At 33.3% G+C, this 21376-nt stretch overlaps 1 protein-coding gene across 1 annotated transcript in view; it reads left to right on the forward strand.

Annotated features, from left to right (window-relative positions):
* Positions 1 to 21376, forward strand: part of LOC127729279 (dynein beta chain, ciliary-like) — a 126904-nt gene that overhangs the window by 72511 nt on the left and 33017 nt on the right. The window contains exons 27-35 of the mRNA XM_052237012.1: positions 2303 to 2513; positions 3184 to 3460; positions 4705 to 4987; positions 9088 to 9261; positions 9807 to 10112; positions 11660 to 11827; positions 12071 to 12310; positions 14854 to 15015; positions 18150 to 18773. Of these exons, the coding sequence (XP_052092972.1) occupies positions 2303 to 2513; positions 3184 to 3460; positions 4705 to 4987; positions 9088 to 9261; positions 9807 to 10112; positions 11660 to 11827; positions 12071 to 12310; positions 14854 to 15015; positions 18150 to 18773 (2445 nt within the window). The remainder of the gene's footprint in view (positions 1 to 2302; positions 2514 to 3183; positions 3461 to 4704; positions 4988 to 9087; positions 9262 to 9806; positions 10113 to 11659; positions 11828 to 12070; positions 12311 to 14853; positions 15016 to 18149; positions 18774 to 21376) is intronic.

Consider the following 21376-nt stretch of genomic DNA (forward strand, 5'->3'; position numbering starts at 1 on the left):
ATTGCAGTTTTTATCCAACGCAATCATAGGTTTGAACGTTGTTTTCAATTTAGACTTGTATATATATATATAAATATATATATAAAACGTCTGAATAATAGTCAACGATTTTTCCCACGAGGGCGCTGGATCGTTACGAGTAACGATACATGTACACAATAAATAAATTATATAAACGCCTAAAAAGTGTACACAACAACACCAATAACAAAAAAAGGAACTATAAATGTAATTATTTATAAATATTTCGGATAACAGATATCCTTCATCAGTAAATATGATTGTGATGTTGAATGAATCATATATCAGTCTACTTAGATTAAACTATAACAATCTTGAAATTTATACAATAAAAAAGTCAAACCGAACATCAGGTAAGACGCTTGCACAATTCTAAATATGTGTTAAACACGACATAGGTTATATGACTAATTACAACAGAGAGTTCAAATATATACTTTAAATCAAAATAATAATGTGTGATATGAACTAGCACAATTCTAAAGCTTTAACGGTGACGACAGTTATGATGTTACAAGAACGATTGCGTCAATAATAATTCCAAATAAACAGCACTGAACGATCTAAATTTGTAAATATTTCAAATTTGATAACGGTAGAGTAGTTACAACAGAGTCTGCGTATTTAAACATCGCAAGCAAACGGCCGTTAAAATATAATAATAAATTTTGACTAAGGTTAACTAGTTGAACGTGGCTTGGTACTTTTACATCCCTCAGAAAATTAAGCAATTTAAATTATATATATAAAAGATAAGAATTGCTAAACACTGAAAACCACAGTAAACTGCATCATCAACCAAATCATCAAAGCAAGGGAAAATCACATCCACAGTAAGAAAAACAAATTGGCTAGATAGTATGTATATATATTTTTCCTTTCACTTTTCAGATAAAATGGGAAAATCAGAAGAAATCTAAACTGGCAAAAAAAATAAAAGCAAATCTGTATTAAAAATATGAGAACAAAATATGTGCTATAAAAAGAACTTATTACATTGTATTAATCCATACATTATATGTTACATTATTCCTACCTTTTGACCTGATTTTTGTCAAGCCGAGACTTTTGCCGCAGAAAACTCGACATAGGGATAGTGATCCGGTGGCGGCGGCGTTAGCTAACTTCTTAAAAGCTTTGTATTTTAGAAGGTGGAAGACCTGTATGCTTCATACTGTGTATATAGATGCCTTATGTTACGAAGTTTCCGTCTGTCACATGTCCATTGTCCATGACCTCATTTTCATGGTTCAGTGACAACTTGAAAAAAAAGATTTTTAGTAATGTTAATTTCTCTCTTATAATGAGTAATAGGATAACTATATTTGGTATGTGCGTACCTTGCAAGGTCCTCATGCCCGTCAGACAGTTTTCACTTGACTTCGTTCTCATTTCATGGATCAGTGAACAAAGTTAAGTTTTGGTGGTCAAGTCCATATCTCAGATACTATTAGCAATAGGTCTAGCATATTCGGTGTATGGAAGGACTGTAAGGTGTACATGTCCAACTGGCAGGTGTCATCTGACCTTGACCTCATTTTCATGGTTCAGTGGTTATAGTTAAGTTTTTGTGTTTTGGTCTGTTTTTCTTATACTGTATGCAATAGGTCTACTATTTTTGGTGTATGGAATGATTGTAAGGTGTACATGTCTAGCTGGCAGGTATCTTCTAACCTTGACCTCATTTTCATGGTTCAGGGTCAATGTTAAATTTTTGAGTTTTGGTTTTTTTTTTGTCTAATACTATATGCAATAGGTCAACTATATTTAGTGTATGGAAATATTTTATGATGTACATGTCAGTCTGGCCGGTTTTATTTGACCTTGACCTCATTTTCACGGTTCATAGCTCAGTGTTAAGTTTTTGTGTTTTGGTCTGTTTTTCTTAAGCTATAAGCAATAGGTCAACTATATTTGTTGTATGGAAGGATTGCAAGCTGTACATGTCTGCCTGGCATGGTTCATCTGACCTTGACCTCATTTTCATGGTTCATTAGTCAATGTTTAGTTTTCTTGGTTAAGTCTGTATCTTAGAAACTATAAGCAATAGGTCAACTATATTTAGTGTATTGAATGATTGTAAGGTGTACATGTATTTCTTGATTGGTTTATATCACCTTGACCTCATTTTCTTGGATCATGTTAAGTTTATGTGATAGTTGTAGTAAAGCTTTATATTTAGAACTATCAACATAATATCAATGATTAGTAAAGTAGGTGAGACATTTCAGCGTTTGCACTCTTGTTAAATTTTTTATTGCAAATATTTTATTTTGATTAGGTGGTACAGCTGCAGGAATTATTTGAGGTCCGTCATTCTGTGTTTGACTTAGGAGCAGCTGGTGTTGGAAAGAGTAAAGTTTGGGGGTCATTGTTTAAAACATACAGAAATCAGGGGAAGAAACCAACAGCTTTAGATCTGGACCCAAAATCTGTTACAAATGATGAACTGTTTGGTATTATCAATCCAGCTACTAGGGAATGGAAAGATGGTACTATAGTATATTATGTTTGTTTCATTTATTTCTTTTTTCTCTCATTAATTTGAAAAAAGTGAAGTTATAATGGATGAAATTGATGAGATATCTAGAATTGAAAATAATATTTCAAGACTTTAACATGACACAGAAATGATTAAAATTTTGATACATTCATCTACAAATTTTATAATTGATATTGAGATCTGAACACTTCAGAGCTCAAGAGAATTGCAAATCTTTCATACTCTTCATTTTTTCTAAGATGGATAAAAGACCTAGAGGATGTCCCAGATCAAACTCTATCAAAAATATCAGCAGAAAAAAATTAAAATGTTGTATTCAAGTTTATGGTTATATTTTCTGCCAGGCCTACTATTGTAGAGAGCATTATGATTTCCTGTGTGCATGTCAAAGATTAAAGTTTTTGTTTAGGGTAGTTTGATGTTGATCAACTTGACATATATATATCTATAAGAGTTTTGACCAAGATTTCATGATTCACTTAACATGGAAATAAGATAACGTGAGCCGGGAATGGTATCCTGTTGACACATATTCTTGTTTCAGAATATGTGTGAACGATGTGTGTTCACTTTGTTTTATTATTAGATTTTAAAAAATGTTTTGAGTATAAAAAAAATGTAAATTATCAAGAGATCTGACTTTGATCCTTTTTTTATAGGTTTGTTTTCTGTGCTCATGAGAGATCTTGCTAACATGCCATCAGATAATCCTAAGTGGATAGTACTTGATGGAGACATTGATCCAATGTGGATTGAATCATTAAATACAGTAATGGATGACAACAAAATATTGACCTTGGCAAGTAATGAGAGAATTACATTGACTCCCAGCATGAGACTTCTATTTGAGATTAGTCACTTAAAGACTGCAACACCAGCCACTGTGTCTCGGGCAGGAATCTTGTTTATCAATGCAGCGGATGTTGGCTGGAATCCGTAAGTAGATTATTTAGAGGTACTACCATTGAACCTACATATTTTATAACATTCCTTTATTTATTTTGGTTGCAAAATCTCAGGTCTCAAACTTCAGATGCTAAAACGACATCCCAACCCTGGGTCAGATTTAGGAAATGATTTGTTTGAATTTTGTTTACAAATTTTCTGCCTTCAAAAGTATTTTTCAATTAAATAAAAAAGTGCTGTTCTGAAAAATATTGTTTGTAACAAGAGATGTTGATATGAGTCAAATATTTTTGACAAAAAGGTAGTATACATATCATTCAACTATATTCCTTTGTTGTCATTTTGATCAGACAGAGATCATGCTTTGTTTTTTAATGGGTACTGTAGTTTCTGTCAATAATAAAACCAACTTTATATTATAAGAATGTATTGAAAATGGCATTAAGCCTCAACAGGCACACCAATAATGAGGTCATTGTCACTTTACAGTTGCATGTCTTTGTAATCATCAACTTGGCATTTCATAAATTGTTATATTTAGTATTAAATATTATTAAAACTCCAATCAACAAAAAAGAAACCAAGATTACCAAGATTTCCGATACCACCCTACATGTATTTATAAATGATAGACAGATTCAACCATACACCATGCAAGTGCCTAACATAAATGAACTTTAAATTTACAACTAGGCTGATAAACAGATTAAATACAGCTGACGATCAACAAGTATATATATAACAAATGATTTACAAGGGAATGATTTCTGATGTTAGCAGCGATCAAAATCTTCCCATTGCTACCAACGCGCCAGGAAGCAGTAACCTCCAACAATGACCAGCTTGGGAGAGAATCCTTGCGAAGTGGTAGGAACCATGGGAATTTCGTCCATTAGATACCAAGCCTTTAGAATAATGTCATGCATCATATAAAAGAAAAACGAACTAAAGTTAAAAAACAATTTTTTTAAACAAACTTTTTTTTTATTATATATAACATGTGACTTTCACTTTCCATTGTTTTTCTCACCTTGACAACACATTTTGGGACGTCAAATTTAATGTACCACTTTTAGTACTTCAGTAATTAATTTCTGTATGTAAATTGTCCTGATGACGCTTGCCTGACAGGCGAAACATGTCGACCAACTTAATAAAATTGCAGACTCTTTGAAGTGTTGTTGTCAATTTTAAATATTTTAGTATTAAATAGTATAAAATATTCAATATATTGTTCTTTTAATCAAGTTTCATTTGAATTAAACAAAAAATAGATATGTACAAAGCTGGATTGATACAAGAGAGGTCCAGTCAGAGAGAGCTAACCTGACTATCTTGTTTGACAAGTATGTACCAGTTTGCTTGGATACCCTCCGTGTGAGATTTAAGAAGGTAACACCTGTACCAGAGATCAGTCAGGTTCAGATGCTTTGTTACCTGTTAGAATGTCTACTGACACCAGAGAACACACCACCAGACTGCCATAAAGAAGTGTATGAACTGTATTTTGTGTTTGCTTGTGTATGGGCATTTGGAAGTGTCATGTTCCAGGATCAGGTAACATTAAGACAATAACTAAATAAAGAGGAAGGGTTAATATATCTTTATAGGGATAAAATCCATATTTATTACTGAAGGAGTAATAAGAATCTTCTGACAAGAAAATATTCTGAAAGTGTAATTTTATTTGAATTATAAAACACAGCAGGGTTTTACTTTACTACTCTTTTATCTGTCTTTGTAGAAAATTACATCTTGGTTAAAGTATTTCTCAAATTAGAAAGTTACTTTTTTACAATTCTTTATTCAACTAGATCAGTAGTAACTTGCAGTCAGTTTGACGGAGAAATACCTTGCATTTTACTCAGCAATGATCAAATTGTTTCCATACTTATTTGTGTAAATTTTCATTTTAACATAAATGTCCTTGTGATTGCAGACAAGTGGAATATATCACAAAACCATAGGCATGGTAATCTTATTTGATACTATCAAAATGACAAATCTGATTGGAAAGATAACATTGTTATTTGAGAGGAGTGTAAAAAAACAAAAAATTTTCATAAACATGATAAAGGAGATAAACACCTGATTTGCAAAAGGTGTAAATCAGTAAAGAATCAAAGAATGAAGAATTATACTATACAATCTCAAGCAGAAGAAAAAAATCATTCTTAAAGTTACCTCATTAAATGGTTTCTCCGGAGATTGATAAGAATACACATTTTTAGCTCACCGGGTCCAAAGGGCCCTTGTGAGCTTATTCTATCACTTGGTGTCCGTCGTCGTCGTCGTAAACTATTTCAAGAATCTTCTCCTCTGAAACTACTGGGCCAAATACCTTCAAACTTTAAACGAATGTTCCTTAGGGTATCTAGTTTATAAACTATATCCAAAGTTTTGATCCATTAAACAAACATGGCCGCCATAGCTAAAAATAGAACATAGGGGACAAAAGCAGTTTTTGGCTTATATCTCAAAAACTACAGCAGTTAGAGCAAAAGTGAAAGGGAGTTAAAGAAATAAATGGGTAATGATCTATCTATATGAAATTTTCAGACAAGTTCTACAACCCATTGGTGGATTACTGTTGGAAATAGTTTATTTTTATTAAATTTTACAGTTTTTGGCTATTGTCTTTAATATTATAATAGATAGAGAGAAAGTATAAATGGCAATAAATGTTCAGCTAAGTAAGATCTACAAATAAGTCAACATGATCAGGAGAATTGCCGTAACACCTGTCATCTCAAAACTTTTTGAATGTACCATTCTTCCTCGTCTAACAGTGAATTTTAATCAGTCATCACTTCAATTCGACTTTACAAAAGGCCTGTCGATGCTTATGGCCAGTCTCATTATCACTGAAGCTAGAGCAGAAGTAAAACTAGTCGCAATGGAGCCTTTATTTCTTATTACTGTGGACAGTCAGGAAGCCTTCGACGTGGAAGATCACATCATACTACTAGATGCGTTATTTAACCATACTCAGAATCATCCTCTTTGGTCAATAGTGAAAAATCTTTACTCAGAGCTAGTTTCAAGAGTCAAATGGAAGGGAACCATTAGTGATAGCTTCAATATTCATCAGGGAGTACGACAAGGAGGCAGTCTTTCACCTTTTCTATATGAAGTATATGTGAACAATCTGCTTGAGGATCTTAAATCGCACAGTCTTGGTCTTAAAATTGGCACAAATTATGTTGGTTGCCCAACCTGTGCGGATGACATAGCCTTCTTACAGCAGCCATCAGGAATTACAATGCATGCTTTCTGTTGCAACTCATCATGCCAGACAGTCTAAAGTAACAATAAATCCTACCAAAACTAAAGCTGTCATCCTCAACAAACCGAAAAACATAAACAGGTCCGACTTAAACTGGACACTAGGCAATACCCCTGTTTATCCATCAGAAGACACAACACATCTTAGCTTAATAAGAGTAGAATTGAAGGAGAACAATCTTAATGTTGATGCGCGCATCAGCATTGCGAGAAGAACCCTATACTCTCTGATGAATACTGGTCTACATGGAACAAATGGACTAAACCCACAAACATCTTACAAGATATATCACCTCGTCTGTTATATGGAATGAAAATACTCCCTCTTAACCAGAGCCAACTTGATATTATGACCCGCTTCCACACAAAAAACATTGCGTAATATTCAGTCTCTGCCTACACGAACAGCCACTGGATCGGTATTTATGCTGTTGGGTGCTCTAACAATTGAGGCAGAAATACATAAAAGGCAACTTTCATTTCTGTACAGTGTTCTTTCTTGTAACAATTCGACAATTCAAGGCTTAGTAGACAAACAAATCATCATGAATATTGATAACCATCTCAGCTTCTTTTGTAAGGTCACAGGTGTGCTAGCTTTATATGATCTGCCAAGTATAACTACACTTAGTCAAAATTAAAATGGAAAGCAACAGTTAAATTAGCAATTCAGGATTATTGGACTAAAACCAATGTTAAAGAAATAGAAACAAAGTCTTTATTAACATATTTGGACAAAACCTTGTTAAGAATTGGATCTACACATCCGGTTTGGACCAGCCTTTCTTCAACCGTCTTTGATGTTAAAAAGGGAGCGATAAAAGTCCGGCTACTAAATGGGACTTATTTACTTGAATCTCACAGATCTAAATTTAGTGGTGGCAGGGAGTCGGCATTATGTAAATGCTGTGGAACGTCGGATGAAGATATAATCCATTTCCTGCTGTTGTGTCTGGCCTTACAGCAGAAGAGAAAAGAAACATTCAGCAAACTTAAGTCTTATGTTATATCAGTTATTGGCTTGGGATATTGGTCTAAAGAATTTAAAGGACATTTGGATCTGATAAGACTTATTGTCAACAGTTCTTTTCTGCTGCCAAAGCTTAGAAGTAGGACCGAATTTGACAAAATTCAAAGATTAGCTACGGACATGTGTTATAGACTCCGTTCTCAGTGTGTATGGAAATTACAAGGAAAATAATAACTGTCTCGCTAAATATATAGATAATACAATCAGTGTAATAAGGAAAGATATGAGATGTACATTATGTACATATGTGTAAAGGTAGAGGCAGGGGTGTCCTGCATTCCATTGTATAAAGCACCCTATATTTTTAGATTTTAGTTGTGTACAGTCAATCTTAAAATACATATTGACAAGGCCTAGATATTTTTACCTTTTAATTGCGTAAATTTTTTTATCAGTCCTTAAATATATTAGATTTTATCCGTGTACAGTGAATCTAAAATTTTTTTTTAGTTATTTGTGGAAAACTTAAGTTTTAATTAACTCCCCACCTGGATAATATCCATTGAGGAGGTGTTCCATAATTGGAAGGACATACATATAGAAGAAGAAGAAGAAGAAGATCAAAATAGTCAAGTCACCCCTTAGGGAGTTATTGCCCTTAAAACATTTTTTTTTTTTACATTTTTTTGTGAAAGTCTAATTTCTTTTTCAAAAATCTTCTTCTCTGAAACTACTTGGCCAAATACTTAAAAACTTTAATTGAATGTTCCTTAGGGTATCTAGTTAATAGATTGTATTCGGGGATTTGATCCATTCAAAAACATGGCGGCAGTTTCTAAAAATAGAACATAGGGGTCAAATGAAGTTTTTGGCTTTCATCTCAAAAACTAAAGCAGTAAGAGCAAAACTGACATAGGTGAAAGTGTTAAACTGGTTTAGATCTACCTGTCAAGTAATCTTCAGACCAATAGGACAACTTATTGTTGGGTTACTGTTCAGAAATAGTTAATTTTTAGGAAATTTTACAGTTTTGGGTTATGTATTATCTTTTTTTTTAATATTATTATAGAAAGAGAGAAAGTGTAAATGACAAAATTGTTCAGCAATGTAAGATCTACGAATAAGTCAAATGCCTGAAACTGAAATTACAGGTGAGCGATATCAGGCTCTCATGAGCCTCTTGTTTTAAACTTTGTTGGCCTATATTACTTTTGGAAGAATATAAGAATTATTTTAAGAAAAAGATTGATAGGGGAGGATTTCAAAAAAATATAAAATGGCCTATGCATCCCTTTTTATCCTTTCCATAAGTGTTATAATATCTATCACTGGTTCAGTACTACTATTACGATGAATGTATAACATCTTATTTTTCTGATAATAGCTATGACTTGTTTTACAGCTTGTTGACTATAGGGTAGAGTTCACTAAATGGTGGTTGACTGAGTTCAAACACATAAAATTTCCGGGCCATGGAACTGTGTTTGATTATTATATAGACGCAGAAACACACAAATTTGAACCATGGACCAAAAAGGTCAAGAAGTTTGAATTGGATCCAGAAATGCCTTTACAGGTAATATATGATAATTGTCTTTAAAAAAAGTTTACAAGAGCATTGTTTACTTTTCTTTAATGAAATAAGATTAGCTATGCATAATTAATTCTTACAACTTTTTTTCATTTTGTAAACACAGAAGAGAGAAAATAACAAAAACAAATACTTTTCCTGGAAAGTAATTTTTCCGAAAACACACTTTAAATATTGTATTGTTCCTTTTTAATATTTGCCAAATTATAAATTATTTTTATTTTTTTATGGAAAAACAATTAAATCATCCCATCATTTCTGTTTTTTCAGGTTTTTGTTTTTTTTTTAGAGTCGCACATAAAATTTCTCAACAAAATTACAGGCTAATATTAAATGTTTATTTGTCATTAAAACTCACCTGGAATAAGTGGGACATACAATAGAGGTGTACATATAGTCTTCAATGATAAGTGTCCATTCTACATGTCAACCTCTAGATTGCCCCAATTTTCGGACAACTTGTTTTCAACAGAGGCTTAAGATTGGTTTAGAAATGATTGAATTAATATGCAATATTTTACTTTGACCAGGCTGCATTAGTCCACACAGCAGAAACTACCAGAGTCAAGTATTTCATAGATATGTTAGTTGAGAAAAAGAGGCCAGTCATGCTTGTTGGAACAGCTGGTACAGGCAAGACAGTATTGATGCAGGATAAACTATCAAGCTTGCCAGATGAATTTATGGTGGCTAATGTCCCATTCAATTTCTATACAACCTCAGCTATGTTGCAGGGAATACTAGAAAAACCATTAGAGAAGAAAGCTGGTAGGAATTATGGTCCACCTGGAACAAGGAGGTTAATCTACTTTGTTGATGATATGAATATGCCTGAGGTAAATTTTTTTGACTCTACATTAGCTCTAAGATGGGTTTGTTTATTTTTGTTGTAGTGGCTCTGAAAAAAATACGTAAACATGATACAATACACTGAAATAAACCTGGCATCAGACACAAATATCATTTTGTATCTCCCAATGCATGCATGCATGCATTCATCCATCTTCAATACATGCATTCATTCGAACAGACATACAATGAAATAAAATAAAATTTTAAAAAAAATAAAACCATGTGAAATGAATATTACAACATTAACAGTTTGTAAATAAATGTCATATTTGCAATTATTTTCATTAAGTTATACTTTAATTTGTTTTTATGCCCCACCTACGATAGTAGAGGGGCATTATGTTTTTCGGTATGTGCGTCCGTTCGTTCGTCCGTCTGTCCCGCTTCAGGTGAAAAGTTTTGGTCAAGGTAGTTTTTGATGGAAGTCCAATCAACTTGAACTTAGTACACATGTTCCCTATTATATGATCTTTCTAATTTTAATGCAAAATTAGAGTTTTGACCCCAATTTCACTGTCGACTGAACATAGAAAATGATAGTGGGAGTGGGGCATCCGTGTACTATGGACACATTCTTGTTGTCTTATTTTAATAATTTCTGTATTTTGTTCATTTATTTGTCTCAATGTTTTACTTTCATTTAGTTCTTTGAGCATGTTTACTTCATTTTATTGAATGTCCCAATTTTCTGACACAGTGAAATGAAACCATCAAGAGTTACTCCCCTTGCACTGTAAATAATGGTAAATACTGGTAAAACCAGTCATTCCCAAGGTGGGTCAGCCATGTGGCAATGTCCAGTAATAAATGGTTTGTTCCAGTAATATGTCATCATTTACTGGACCAATTGACCAGTGTAGAAGTAAGAATTTTGTAAGACTCATAATGTAAAAGACTGCTAAAACACTGACTGGACCAGTAATTCTTGAACAATTACCGGACCAAATGACCACTGAGGTCCAAAAAACCTTTTGAAACTCTGTAAAACAACACACAAATGTTTTCCTTGAGCTTATAAACCTGCATTAACATGCATGCATGTATGTTTGTTTCAGTGTCTTGGGGGTGTGAGGGTGGGCTTTTGTCCCATTTTCATTTTTTACTTTTTACTCATATTTTCTCAACTGATTGATGTGGAAGTGAAAGTGCAAGGCCTACTTGTATGTTCACTTAAATTTTTGAAATTAAAAATATGACAAACCACAGTTTTAGATTCAGCATGCAGTTAGTATAGGTTGTGCCATGCACAATATGTGTGGTGCATTGTTGTGAAGCTATACAAATTTTTCTCTGGTTGTTAGGGATATTGACCCAATTGTTAAAGTTTGTGTTTAGGTCAGTTTAAGGAGCCCCACTTATGTTAAATAAATTATATTTGGTATGTAGTTGTATTTACATTTCCACTTGACACCCACCCATAGTTGCAATTTCAAAAGTGCTGTTCCTGTGTCCCATGAATATTTTAAATGGAACAGCCTTTAGGATGATATGAGATTACCATTAATGACTGTTTAATATTTGGTTGTTTCAGGTTGATGTGTATTTTACTGTTCAGCCTCACACCTTGATAAGGCAACACATTGACCATGGTCATTGGTATGACAGAGCCAAATTAACTTTGAAGGAAATTCATAACACACAGTATGTTGCTTGTATGAATCCTACAGCTGGTAGCTTTACAATAGATTCAAGGCTTCAGGTATTACATACAATACAATTCAATAATTTTATTAACTATTAAATCAAAGTGCCCTCATGAGAGCAGAATAATTACAATTTATTCATCACTACAATACATAACATACAATACTAAACATGATCTAAATATTTTTCCAATTTGAAGTTTTTATGCAGAAAAACATTTTGTTACACAATGTATTAAATTTAAAATAACTATGTATCAGAGATCTTAGAAAGCATGACAACTTGTTTTTTATTGCAGAGACATTTTTGTGTATTTTCCATCAATTTCCCCAATGTTGAAGCTCTACAAACCATCTACACCAGTATTCTGTCTCAACATCTGAACATCAGTGGATTCCCAGCAGCTGTTCAGAAATACTCAACTTTGTTGGTTAATGGAGCATTGGCACTTCATGCAAAAGTTTCAACAACTTTCTTACCAACAGCCATCAAATTTCACTATGTCTTCAATCTTAGAGACCTTTCTAATATATTTCAAGTGAGTACACAAAAAAATGAAATTAGTTCATAGACCAATGTTTTAAGTAGAAGAAAAGGAGATGTGGTATGATTGCCAATGAGGCGAACTTTCCTACAGTGTCTAAATGAAGGAGATGTAACTGATTCGACTCATAGAGATTTCTGGAAAATCAGGCATTTTCAAAAATTATGCAAATTAGTTGACTCTTGAAACTGTAACTGATGCTGATATATATAACTATATATTAACAATTTACATTGAGATTTGGGGGCAATGGCATCAAACCCACTCCAGCTGTAAAATAGTCATTTTCAGTGTACTTTTATGCGACCGCAAAATTTTTTGGTATCACTTTGTCGTCGTCAGTGTCGTCCCAAGACATTTGGTTTCCGGACAATAACTTTAGTAAATGTAAATAGAAATCTATGAAATTTAAACACAAGGTTTAAAACCACAAAAGGAAGGTTGGGATTGATTTTGGGAGTTATAGTCCTAACAGTTTGGGAATTAGGGGCCAAAAAGGGGCCCAAATAAGCATTTTTCTAGTTTCCAGACAATAACTTGTGGAAAGGTGTATGGATCTCACTGAAATTATACCGCAAGTTTCCATAGCACAAAGGGATGGTTAGGATTGGCTTTTGGGGGTTATGGCTCAAACAGTTGAGGAATTAGGGGCAAAAAAGAGGGAAAAACAAGGGTTTCCTGCTTAATGGACAATTAAAAAAAAGTACAATGTTATGTTTGAATTACCTCCCTTACACTGCTTTTAAATTATGTATAAAGAAATGTTGTATTGTCTTGAGGCGATTAGCTGTCAATTTATTTTTAGAAGTTACCATTTAAAAATGCTGATTAAGGAATATTAATTTTAGCCATGATTATGTATGTCATTTTCTATTTTAAGACTTTTATGATGTATTTAAATGGGTACTCCATTGGAAATATGAATTGAGATTATGACCATATCTTGGGAAAATTTTTTTTTTTTTAGAAAAAGGGGGTGGGGGTAGGTGAAAAAGAAATTGGGGGGGGGGGGGGGGGGGGGGGTCAATTCGCAACAGCATAGTGTATTGCACAAAAGCAAAAAATTGAATATAAATTCAAATCATATAACCAGTTCTAAGTTCTTTGACTACAGTTATTCTGTGTCAGAAACCTATTATGTGTCAAATATTTAATTACAATCCAAATTCAGACCTGTATCAAGTGTGAATATTGTGTCCATTTTTGCCCCAACTGTTCAGGGTTGGACCTCTGCGGTCGTATCAAGCTGCGCTCGGTGAAGCAATTTTTTCGATTTTAATACAACCTTGAGAGGTGAACATTGACAAAACTTTGTTTCTTTATCATTCAATTGTAGTTACAGCAACCCATCCATGCTGATTGGAAGTAAATTTCACTTGATCGTCTTGCTTGGGAATTATTAATGGCAAGCCAGGTTTGCCAACATGTCTTTTTTACAGACCAGAATTTTTTGGCCATATGTTACCTCCATGTGCATGAACTACCTACGCATGATGCATTTAGGAGAATAGTTAATATCTATGGCCTATACCATTAACTTTGTTGCCATCAAATGACTCGCACCTCCACTTCTGATTTTGGCTACTTTTCACAGTTTTCCTATTTTTAACTCTAAGAAGGGCATTTAGGTTGTCATATTTTCTTAACAACACATCTGGAAAGAGTTTTAGGACCATGAATTGCAAGATTAAACTCCTTGCTGTCAGCACAGTTCAGATGTGGCAGTTTTAAAGAAAGGATGGAAGGTCATATGGGCTATAAAAGAATGGCTGTTGAAATCACAACTACAGGCTTGATTGGGGGCGAATGAGTTAAGCAAATATAGGTCTACGTCTGGCCTTCAACAATGAGCAAAACCCATACTGTATAGTCGGCCATAAAAGGCCCGAGCATGACAAAATGTGAAACAGTTCAAATGGAAAAACCAGTTGCCTGATTTATGACAAAACAATAAATGACAAAAAAATATGACAGACAGCAACTAATGCCAACCACTGAAATACAGACTCCTGACTTGATACAGGCATAGTTTATGCATGTTAGTATTAGAATTTAGATTAACTGAAACAAGACTGCAGCACTGAAGGAACAAATATTTATATTAGGAAATATAAAGGAAGAACTGCATATTTGGTTCATTTCTTGAAAGTCATAGAATTTTATGAGAAATTACCACCTGTGTAACTCAGAATTCTCTTCCACAAATAGTATGGATGAAAATATAATCTACTTGTCCTTATAGTGTACTTATAAAGATGGAAGTAATGAAAAGTAAAAATACTTAACTCCATTCAAAACGGAAAGATCCTTAACAAATATCAAAATCAAAAAATCAATCGAATGGAAAACAACTGCCATATTCCTGACTTGGTACAGGCATTTTCTTATGTAGAAAATGGTAGATTAAACCTAGTTTTACAGCTAGCTAAACATAATGAATTGTGCCTACTCTTTACTATTAAATTAATGCACATCATGATAATGTATGAAAAAAATCAGATAAAATCCTGAAGACTTTGAAATTCTTTTTTATTTAGGGTCTGTTGTTTGCTATGCCAGATTGTGCAAAGACAAACATTGATCTGATTCGTCTGTGGATGCATGAAGCAGGACGTGTCTATGGCGATAAGCTTGCAGATGAAAATGATATTGAAATATATGACAAACTCATTAAAGACATCTGTAAAAGATCTTTTGAGGTATAACATTGTTGCTAAAATGCAAAAATGAATTAGGTATCACTTTTCTGTTGACAGCATTAACATTGATCAACAAGTGCTTAAACTTGGGATTATGTCAGTGTATCAAAAACCATTTCCTTTTGGTCAATAATCTTTTGAGTGCTCTTTCATTTGTATCAAAATATTATATTAAACTTCATTTCATCCCAATTGCTTCACTCATGGTTCATTGACAGAATTTTTTAACTGTTCATATGTTATGTTTTAAGAAGGTAATTTTGATACAGCAAAAGTTTGTTTTTGTTTTGCCTGTAAGGAATGGTGCAGAATGGGAGACATATAGATTCTAATCTAGCAGTGGTGTTAACAATTTTATAAAGCTTTTTTAATGCCTAATTTTCATGGCTTAGTGTTTTGCTTAACCCTTTCACCGATAGCTGCCCAGACAGAAGCTACTCTGAGACGATGGCTTCCCTGGCTACTATTACTCAAGTGGGAGATCTTCATAATAAATGTCAATAAAAACTTGTCTGTAGTTATTTGTGTCTTTATTTCATTCACTAACACCATGTTCACAGTTTTGTTCATGTTTTGAAAATTTTTTCTTCATAAAATATTCAAATTTTTCAAATTTTCGGCATTATCTAGGTGAAATTCTCAAAATTCTGCTCTTTGACCAAAAATCGTAATTTTTTAACCCAAAACGGCAAAATTTTGAAAAATTTAATGAGGCTGTACAAATTCCTTACACTGAACGATGCCCATTCCAAGTGTTTTATACATAAAACGACATTTTATGTCTAAAAAGTATACTAGTTTGGCTTCAATTCTTCCATATTCTTTCAAAAAAAATTTTCCCTCATTTCAAATTCTCGTAAATTCTGTAAATTTCCTCTGATTTTAACACGGTTTTCAACAAACGGAAGCGCCATGTTTACATTTTCATCCGGGTATTCAACAAAGAAAGATAACTCGAGTTTGCACTGTTTTGAGCGGGAAATATAAAAGAGGTATTCCGATCCCGGTAAAACGGGACTCATCGTCAGCTGTCTGAAGCGTGAATCCCGGTAAACCGGGACTCATCGGCGAAAGGGTTAAAAACTGTATAGTTTTTGTCTCGCCTGCACAGTATGCGAGACATAGGTATTACTATCCGGCGGTGGCGTAAACTATTTGTATAAAGCTTTATATTTCAGAAGGTAGAAGACCTGGATGCTTCATATCTTGTATACAGATACCTTATGTTACGAAGTTTCCGTCAATCATATTTCCATTGTCCTCGACCTCATTTTCATGGTTCAGCTTGAAAAAAAATTCTGTTTTTTTTTTGTCATGTGAATTTCTCACTTATTATGAGTAATAGGATAACTATATTTAGTATATGGGTTCCTTGCAACATCTACATGTCCGTCAGACAGAGTTCACCTGACCTAACCTTATTTAATGGATCAGTGATCAAGGTTAAAGTTACGTGATTAGGTCTGTTTCTCAAATACTATAAGCAGTAGGTCAATTGTATTTGGTGTATAGAATGATTGTTCTGGGTGCATGTCAGTCTAGCAGATTTTATCTGACCTTGACCTCATTTTCATGGTTCATTGGTCAATGTTAAGTTTTTCTGTTTTGATCTGTTTTTCAAGTACTATAAGCAATAGGTCAATTATAATTGGTGTATGGAATGATTGTAAGGTGTACAAGTCTGTCTTGCAGGTATCATCTGACCTTGACCTCATTTTCATGGTTCATTGGTCAATGTTAAGTTTTTGTGTTTTTGTCTATTTTTCAAGTACTATCCTAAAGCAATAGGTCAACTATATTTGATGTATGGAAAGATTGCAAGGTGTACATGTCTGTCTGGCAGGTATCATCTGACCTTGACCTCATTTTTATGGTTCAATGGTCAATGTAAAGTTTTTGTGTTTTGTTCTGTTTTTCAATACTAATAGCAATAGGTCAACTATATTTGGTGTATGGAATAATTGTAAGGTGCTTATGTCTGTCAGGCAGGTATCATCTGACCTTGACCTCATATTTATGGTTCATTGGTCAATGTAAAGTTTTTGTGTTTTGGTCTTTCTTTCAATTAGCCTACACCATAGGTCAACTATATTTGGTGTGTAAAAAAATTGTAAGGTGTATACGTCTATCTGACACAATTTATCTGACCTCATTGTTATAGATTTTTAAAAATGTTAAGTTTCTGTAATGCTTTTAGTAAAACCTTTATCTTTAAGACTTTCAACATAAAATCAATGATGAGTAAAACAGGCGAGACATTTCAGCATGTGCACTCTTGTTTTTCTCAGTTATTATGATTAATAGGACAACTATATTTAGTATATGGAACCATTGCAAGGTATTCATGTTGGTTTGACAGGGTTCATCTGACCTTTGTCTAAATTTCATGGATCATTGTTACTTTTATGTGATGCATGTAGTAAACATAAAATTCAATCTTGATGGGTAAAGCAGGAGAGAAATTTCAGCATGTACACTCTTGTTTATTATGTAAGTGTTAAAGGAGTAAATATGGTACAATTTGTTAACAAGCCAATTGTTAGGCTGCCCGCATGGGTCGTGGTTTTCTATTTTTTAATACAAACATTGTTCAATGTTCATAAGAACATAGAAATACCTTTTAAGTAACATTCACTCTGGTATACATGCACAAATTATATGATACAGTCCATTTGATAGATGTTAATTCATTTTTGCTAAAAAGCATGCAAGACATTAAATATATGTTTATCATTTAAGCCTTCATCACCAGTCTTTGCAAAAATTGATAAAAACTATTGCAAATTGATATTTTGTTTCGAAAAATAGCATTCAGAGTATATGAATGAAAGGAGATGTGTGGTTATTGTCCATGAGATTGCAATCCAAAACACAAATAACCAACCAAAATACAAATCTGAAGTATAAAATGTTCATTACCAAGTTATTTTTTCTTTATTTGTTTCTACTGTTGATTGAATAGATATATCTTTTATAGTAGCCTAAGATATTTGAAGAACAATATGAAATTATTTTTAACCAACATGTACATTTATCTAAAGCTTTTCTTGTTTGTAGTATTTGAAGAAAAATGTGGTATTTGTTAAAGCATAATGAATCTGAGTTAAATGAAATTATGATTTATATATTTTTAGGATACAAACGATGAGATCTTATTTAAGAAACCAAATATTTTCTGCCATTTTGCTACAGGAATTGGAGATCCAAAATACATGCCTGTAGAAGGATGGCCAGAGTTAAATAAGTTATTAACAGAAGCTTTAGATAATTATAATGAACTGAATGCCATCATGAATCTGGTTATGTTTGAAGATGCAATGTCCCATGTATGTAAGATCAACAGAATCTTAGAGTCTCCTCGAGGCAATGCTTTGTTAATAGGTGTTGGTGGCAGTGGAAAACAAAGTTTATCCAGACTTGCTGCATTTATAAGTAGTCTGGATGTGTTCCAGATTACACTTAGGAAAGGTTATAGCATTGCTGATCTTAAAGTGGACATAGCTCAGTTGTACATCAAAACAGGCTTGAAAAGTGTTGGTATGATGTTCTTAATGACTGATGCTCAAGTTGCTGATGAAAAGTTTTTAGTATTGATAAATGACTTGCTGGCTTCTGGTGAGATTCCAGATCTGCTCCCAGATGATGAGATTGAGAATATTATCAATGGGATGAGGAATGAAGTACGAGCTACTGGAATGGAAGATTCAAGGGAAAACTGCTGGAAATTCTTCATTGATAAAGTCAGAAAAACTCTCAAGGTATTATTCAATTTGATTACAAAGAAATTATAAGAAAGAGAACTCTAAATAGAACATTGGACATCAGTTTATGTGCCAAATAGAATGCTGTTGTACATGAGCTTGCAATTGTAAATATTATTCTGTAAGGCATAGTATTCACCATTATTTATGCAATAACCCTTTTGATGTTTGAAAGAACTTTGAAAATGGCAAGAACATCATGTACTGTGGGTTCATGGATTTTATGGATCTAGGTAAACTCTGAAGTTAATATTCAATGAAATAAAAATTAATTATATGTTTGTATGCAGATTTTGGCAAAGCCATGAAATCAAATATCTGTGAAATAAAAGTTTTTTCTCAATCCACAAAAATTGAAAAATAAATGAATCCACAGTTTAACTATGTCATCATTTTCAAGCAATGTTGCATTAATGCAATACTGGGAAATATTACATTGCTATACATTGATATAGACAAAGGCTGTTCCAAAAACATACATGGTATTCAGGGAAGGCACTTAAGATTAAGGTAGCCACCTACAGAGGCAATTTTGGAATTTTCCTAACATATTTACTGTATTAAAAAATATTTGACACCAACCCTTAATTGTGATTTGTATTGCCTTTCTTGGGTCCCATGTATGTTTTTATGGAACAGCCCACACTGCTATAATACTGTCCTAAATAGAATATTGCACTAAATATGGTCAAAATTTGGCATTATCTATGTCTTAAGGGCATACGATAAAAAAAAGATCTCGCATTAATTTTTCCTTAAAACTTTGACACAAAGTCAATTTTGATATGCCCTATCTAAATATGCAAAGAAAAATAGACCCTCATCACAAACATTTTGAGATAATTCAGTTTTAAATTTGCATGTTTCATGTGAAAAGAAAGAGTTATTTTACCAGTTTATTGCAAAGTGTTCCTTAATTTATAGGCCTTTAAGAAAGTCCCTAAGATGAAGACAGAATGCAATGAAAAAAGCTGTGAAATCATACAATTATTGGAAATAAAAAGCCAATAGAAATGTACATAAAAAAGAATCCTCTACACTTGATTTTTTCTTGCAATTTTGAAATAACATTCCTACAGAAGAATAGACTGGATAGCAACACAAAAAACTGGGGGTCTTGTGCTCGATAATTTTAGCTAGAAATAAAAAACCTAGTTTCTTAATACTGGCAATCCCATTTCCCTATACTTGGTGCAAAATTAGGTCCCAGTGTATTCTTAGTGCAACATAGTCCTGCAGCTATTCCTTCTGTACACCAAACTGGTATACCAATGACTGTCATATACAAATTTATTGATAATGGAAAAGTATTCAGTTTTCCTTTGTGTCAAATTTCAAGTACTTAAATATCCAATAAAATCATTTTCCTATATAAATACTTTCGAATTCAAAACATAAAAAATCTCTTGCAGACTTTCCTGTCCCAAATTTGACATGTATTTTGGTGTACTAAAACAATTTTGTAGAAAGTCTTATAAAAACAACACTGGAGGGACTGCTGCAGAAAATTTAATGATCGACATGTTTCGGTGCCTAGGGCACCGTCATCAGGATACAAATAATACATTGAACATACTTAAGTGTACAATCGGGTTGTCTTGTGACAACGTCATAGTATAGTAGTTGTTATGAAAGGGAAGTAATAGTGAAAGTATAAATAGAAAATGTATATAAATAGATTGTCAACATGAAAATGAAAGTAAATTAAAATTGTTTGTATATCAACTCTGTGTTATTATTGTCTCAGCTAAAAATGTTATAAATAGAATGTACAAACACATGTCTGTCCCATAGTTCTTCCGGTAGCTCATCTAAACATATGGTTTCATCACTGCTGCTTGTTGTCAGGTCTATGTAGTCTTCCTGAGTAAGGTCCATGACATAACCGTAATCGTTTGTTATGTATTGCGGAGTGTTATTTAAAGAAGAGTCGGAATCCGACAGGTACAGGTCTTGTTCCAAATCACTTGTTGAGGGTTTTTTCGGTTTTGAGGTGGATGATTGGTGATACTCATACGGTGATTTAGCTGGTATTGTCCTGAATGTAGGTGTTTTCCCGTTCCATTCTTTTTTCTGTACGGCTTCAAATGGTGGTCTCCATTTTTCTATTGCTTTGGCCATTTCACGAGGATTTTGTTGGAAGCTATTATAATCTTCTCTGGCTTTATCTGGGTGTTTTGATTTAAGGTGTGTTACGGCATTTGATTTTCTAGTGAAGGTTGCAACACAATGTTTGCATTCAAACATTGTTGCGACTGGTTCGTGGCGTTCCTTATGGTGTCTTCGTAAAGTAGAAATACTGCAGAAAGTTTTCGGGCATTTTTTGCAATTAAATCGTCTTGTGAAAGTTCCTGTAGTTTCTTTTCTTTTGGTAATCTTCGTATTAGCCATATCGTCTGTTAAGGCCCCAGGGTTCGGTGCTTCCAAATTTATGTATAAGAGCTTCTTCAGTTCTTAGTCTGACGTTTATGTTTTGTTCTGTGGTTGTTATGCCTGTTATGGTGACGTCGTGTTTATTGTGACCATTTGAGGTGAAGTGTTTCGAGACTGGTTTTGTATTATTCTCAGTGTTGATGTCCTGTATATGTCCCCTGAATCTT

Source organism: Mytilus californianus, unplaced genomic scaffold (assembly GCF_021869535.1).
Source record: "Mytilus californianus isolate M0D057914Y unplaced genomic scaffold, xbMytCali1.0.p SCAF_2, whole genome shotgun sequence".
In the NCBI taxonomy this organism is placed as follows: Eukaryota; Metazoa; Mollusca; class Bivalvia; order Mytilida; family Mytilidae; genus Mytilus; species Mytilus californianus.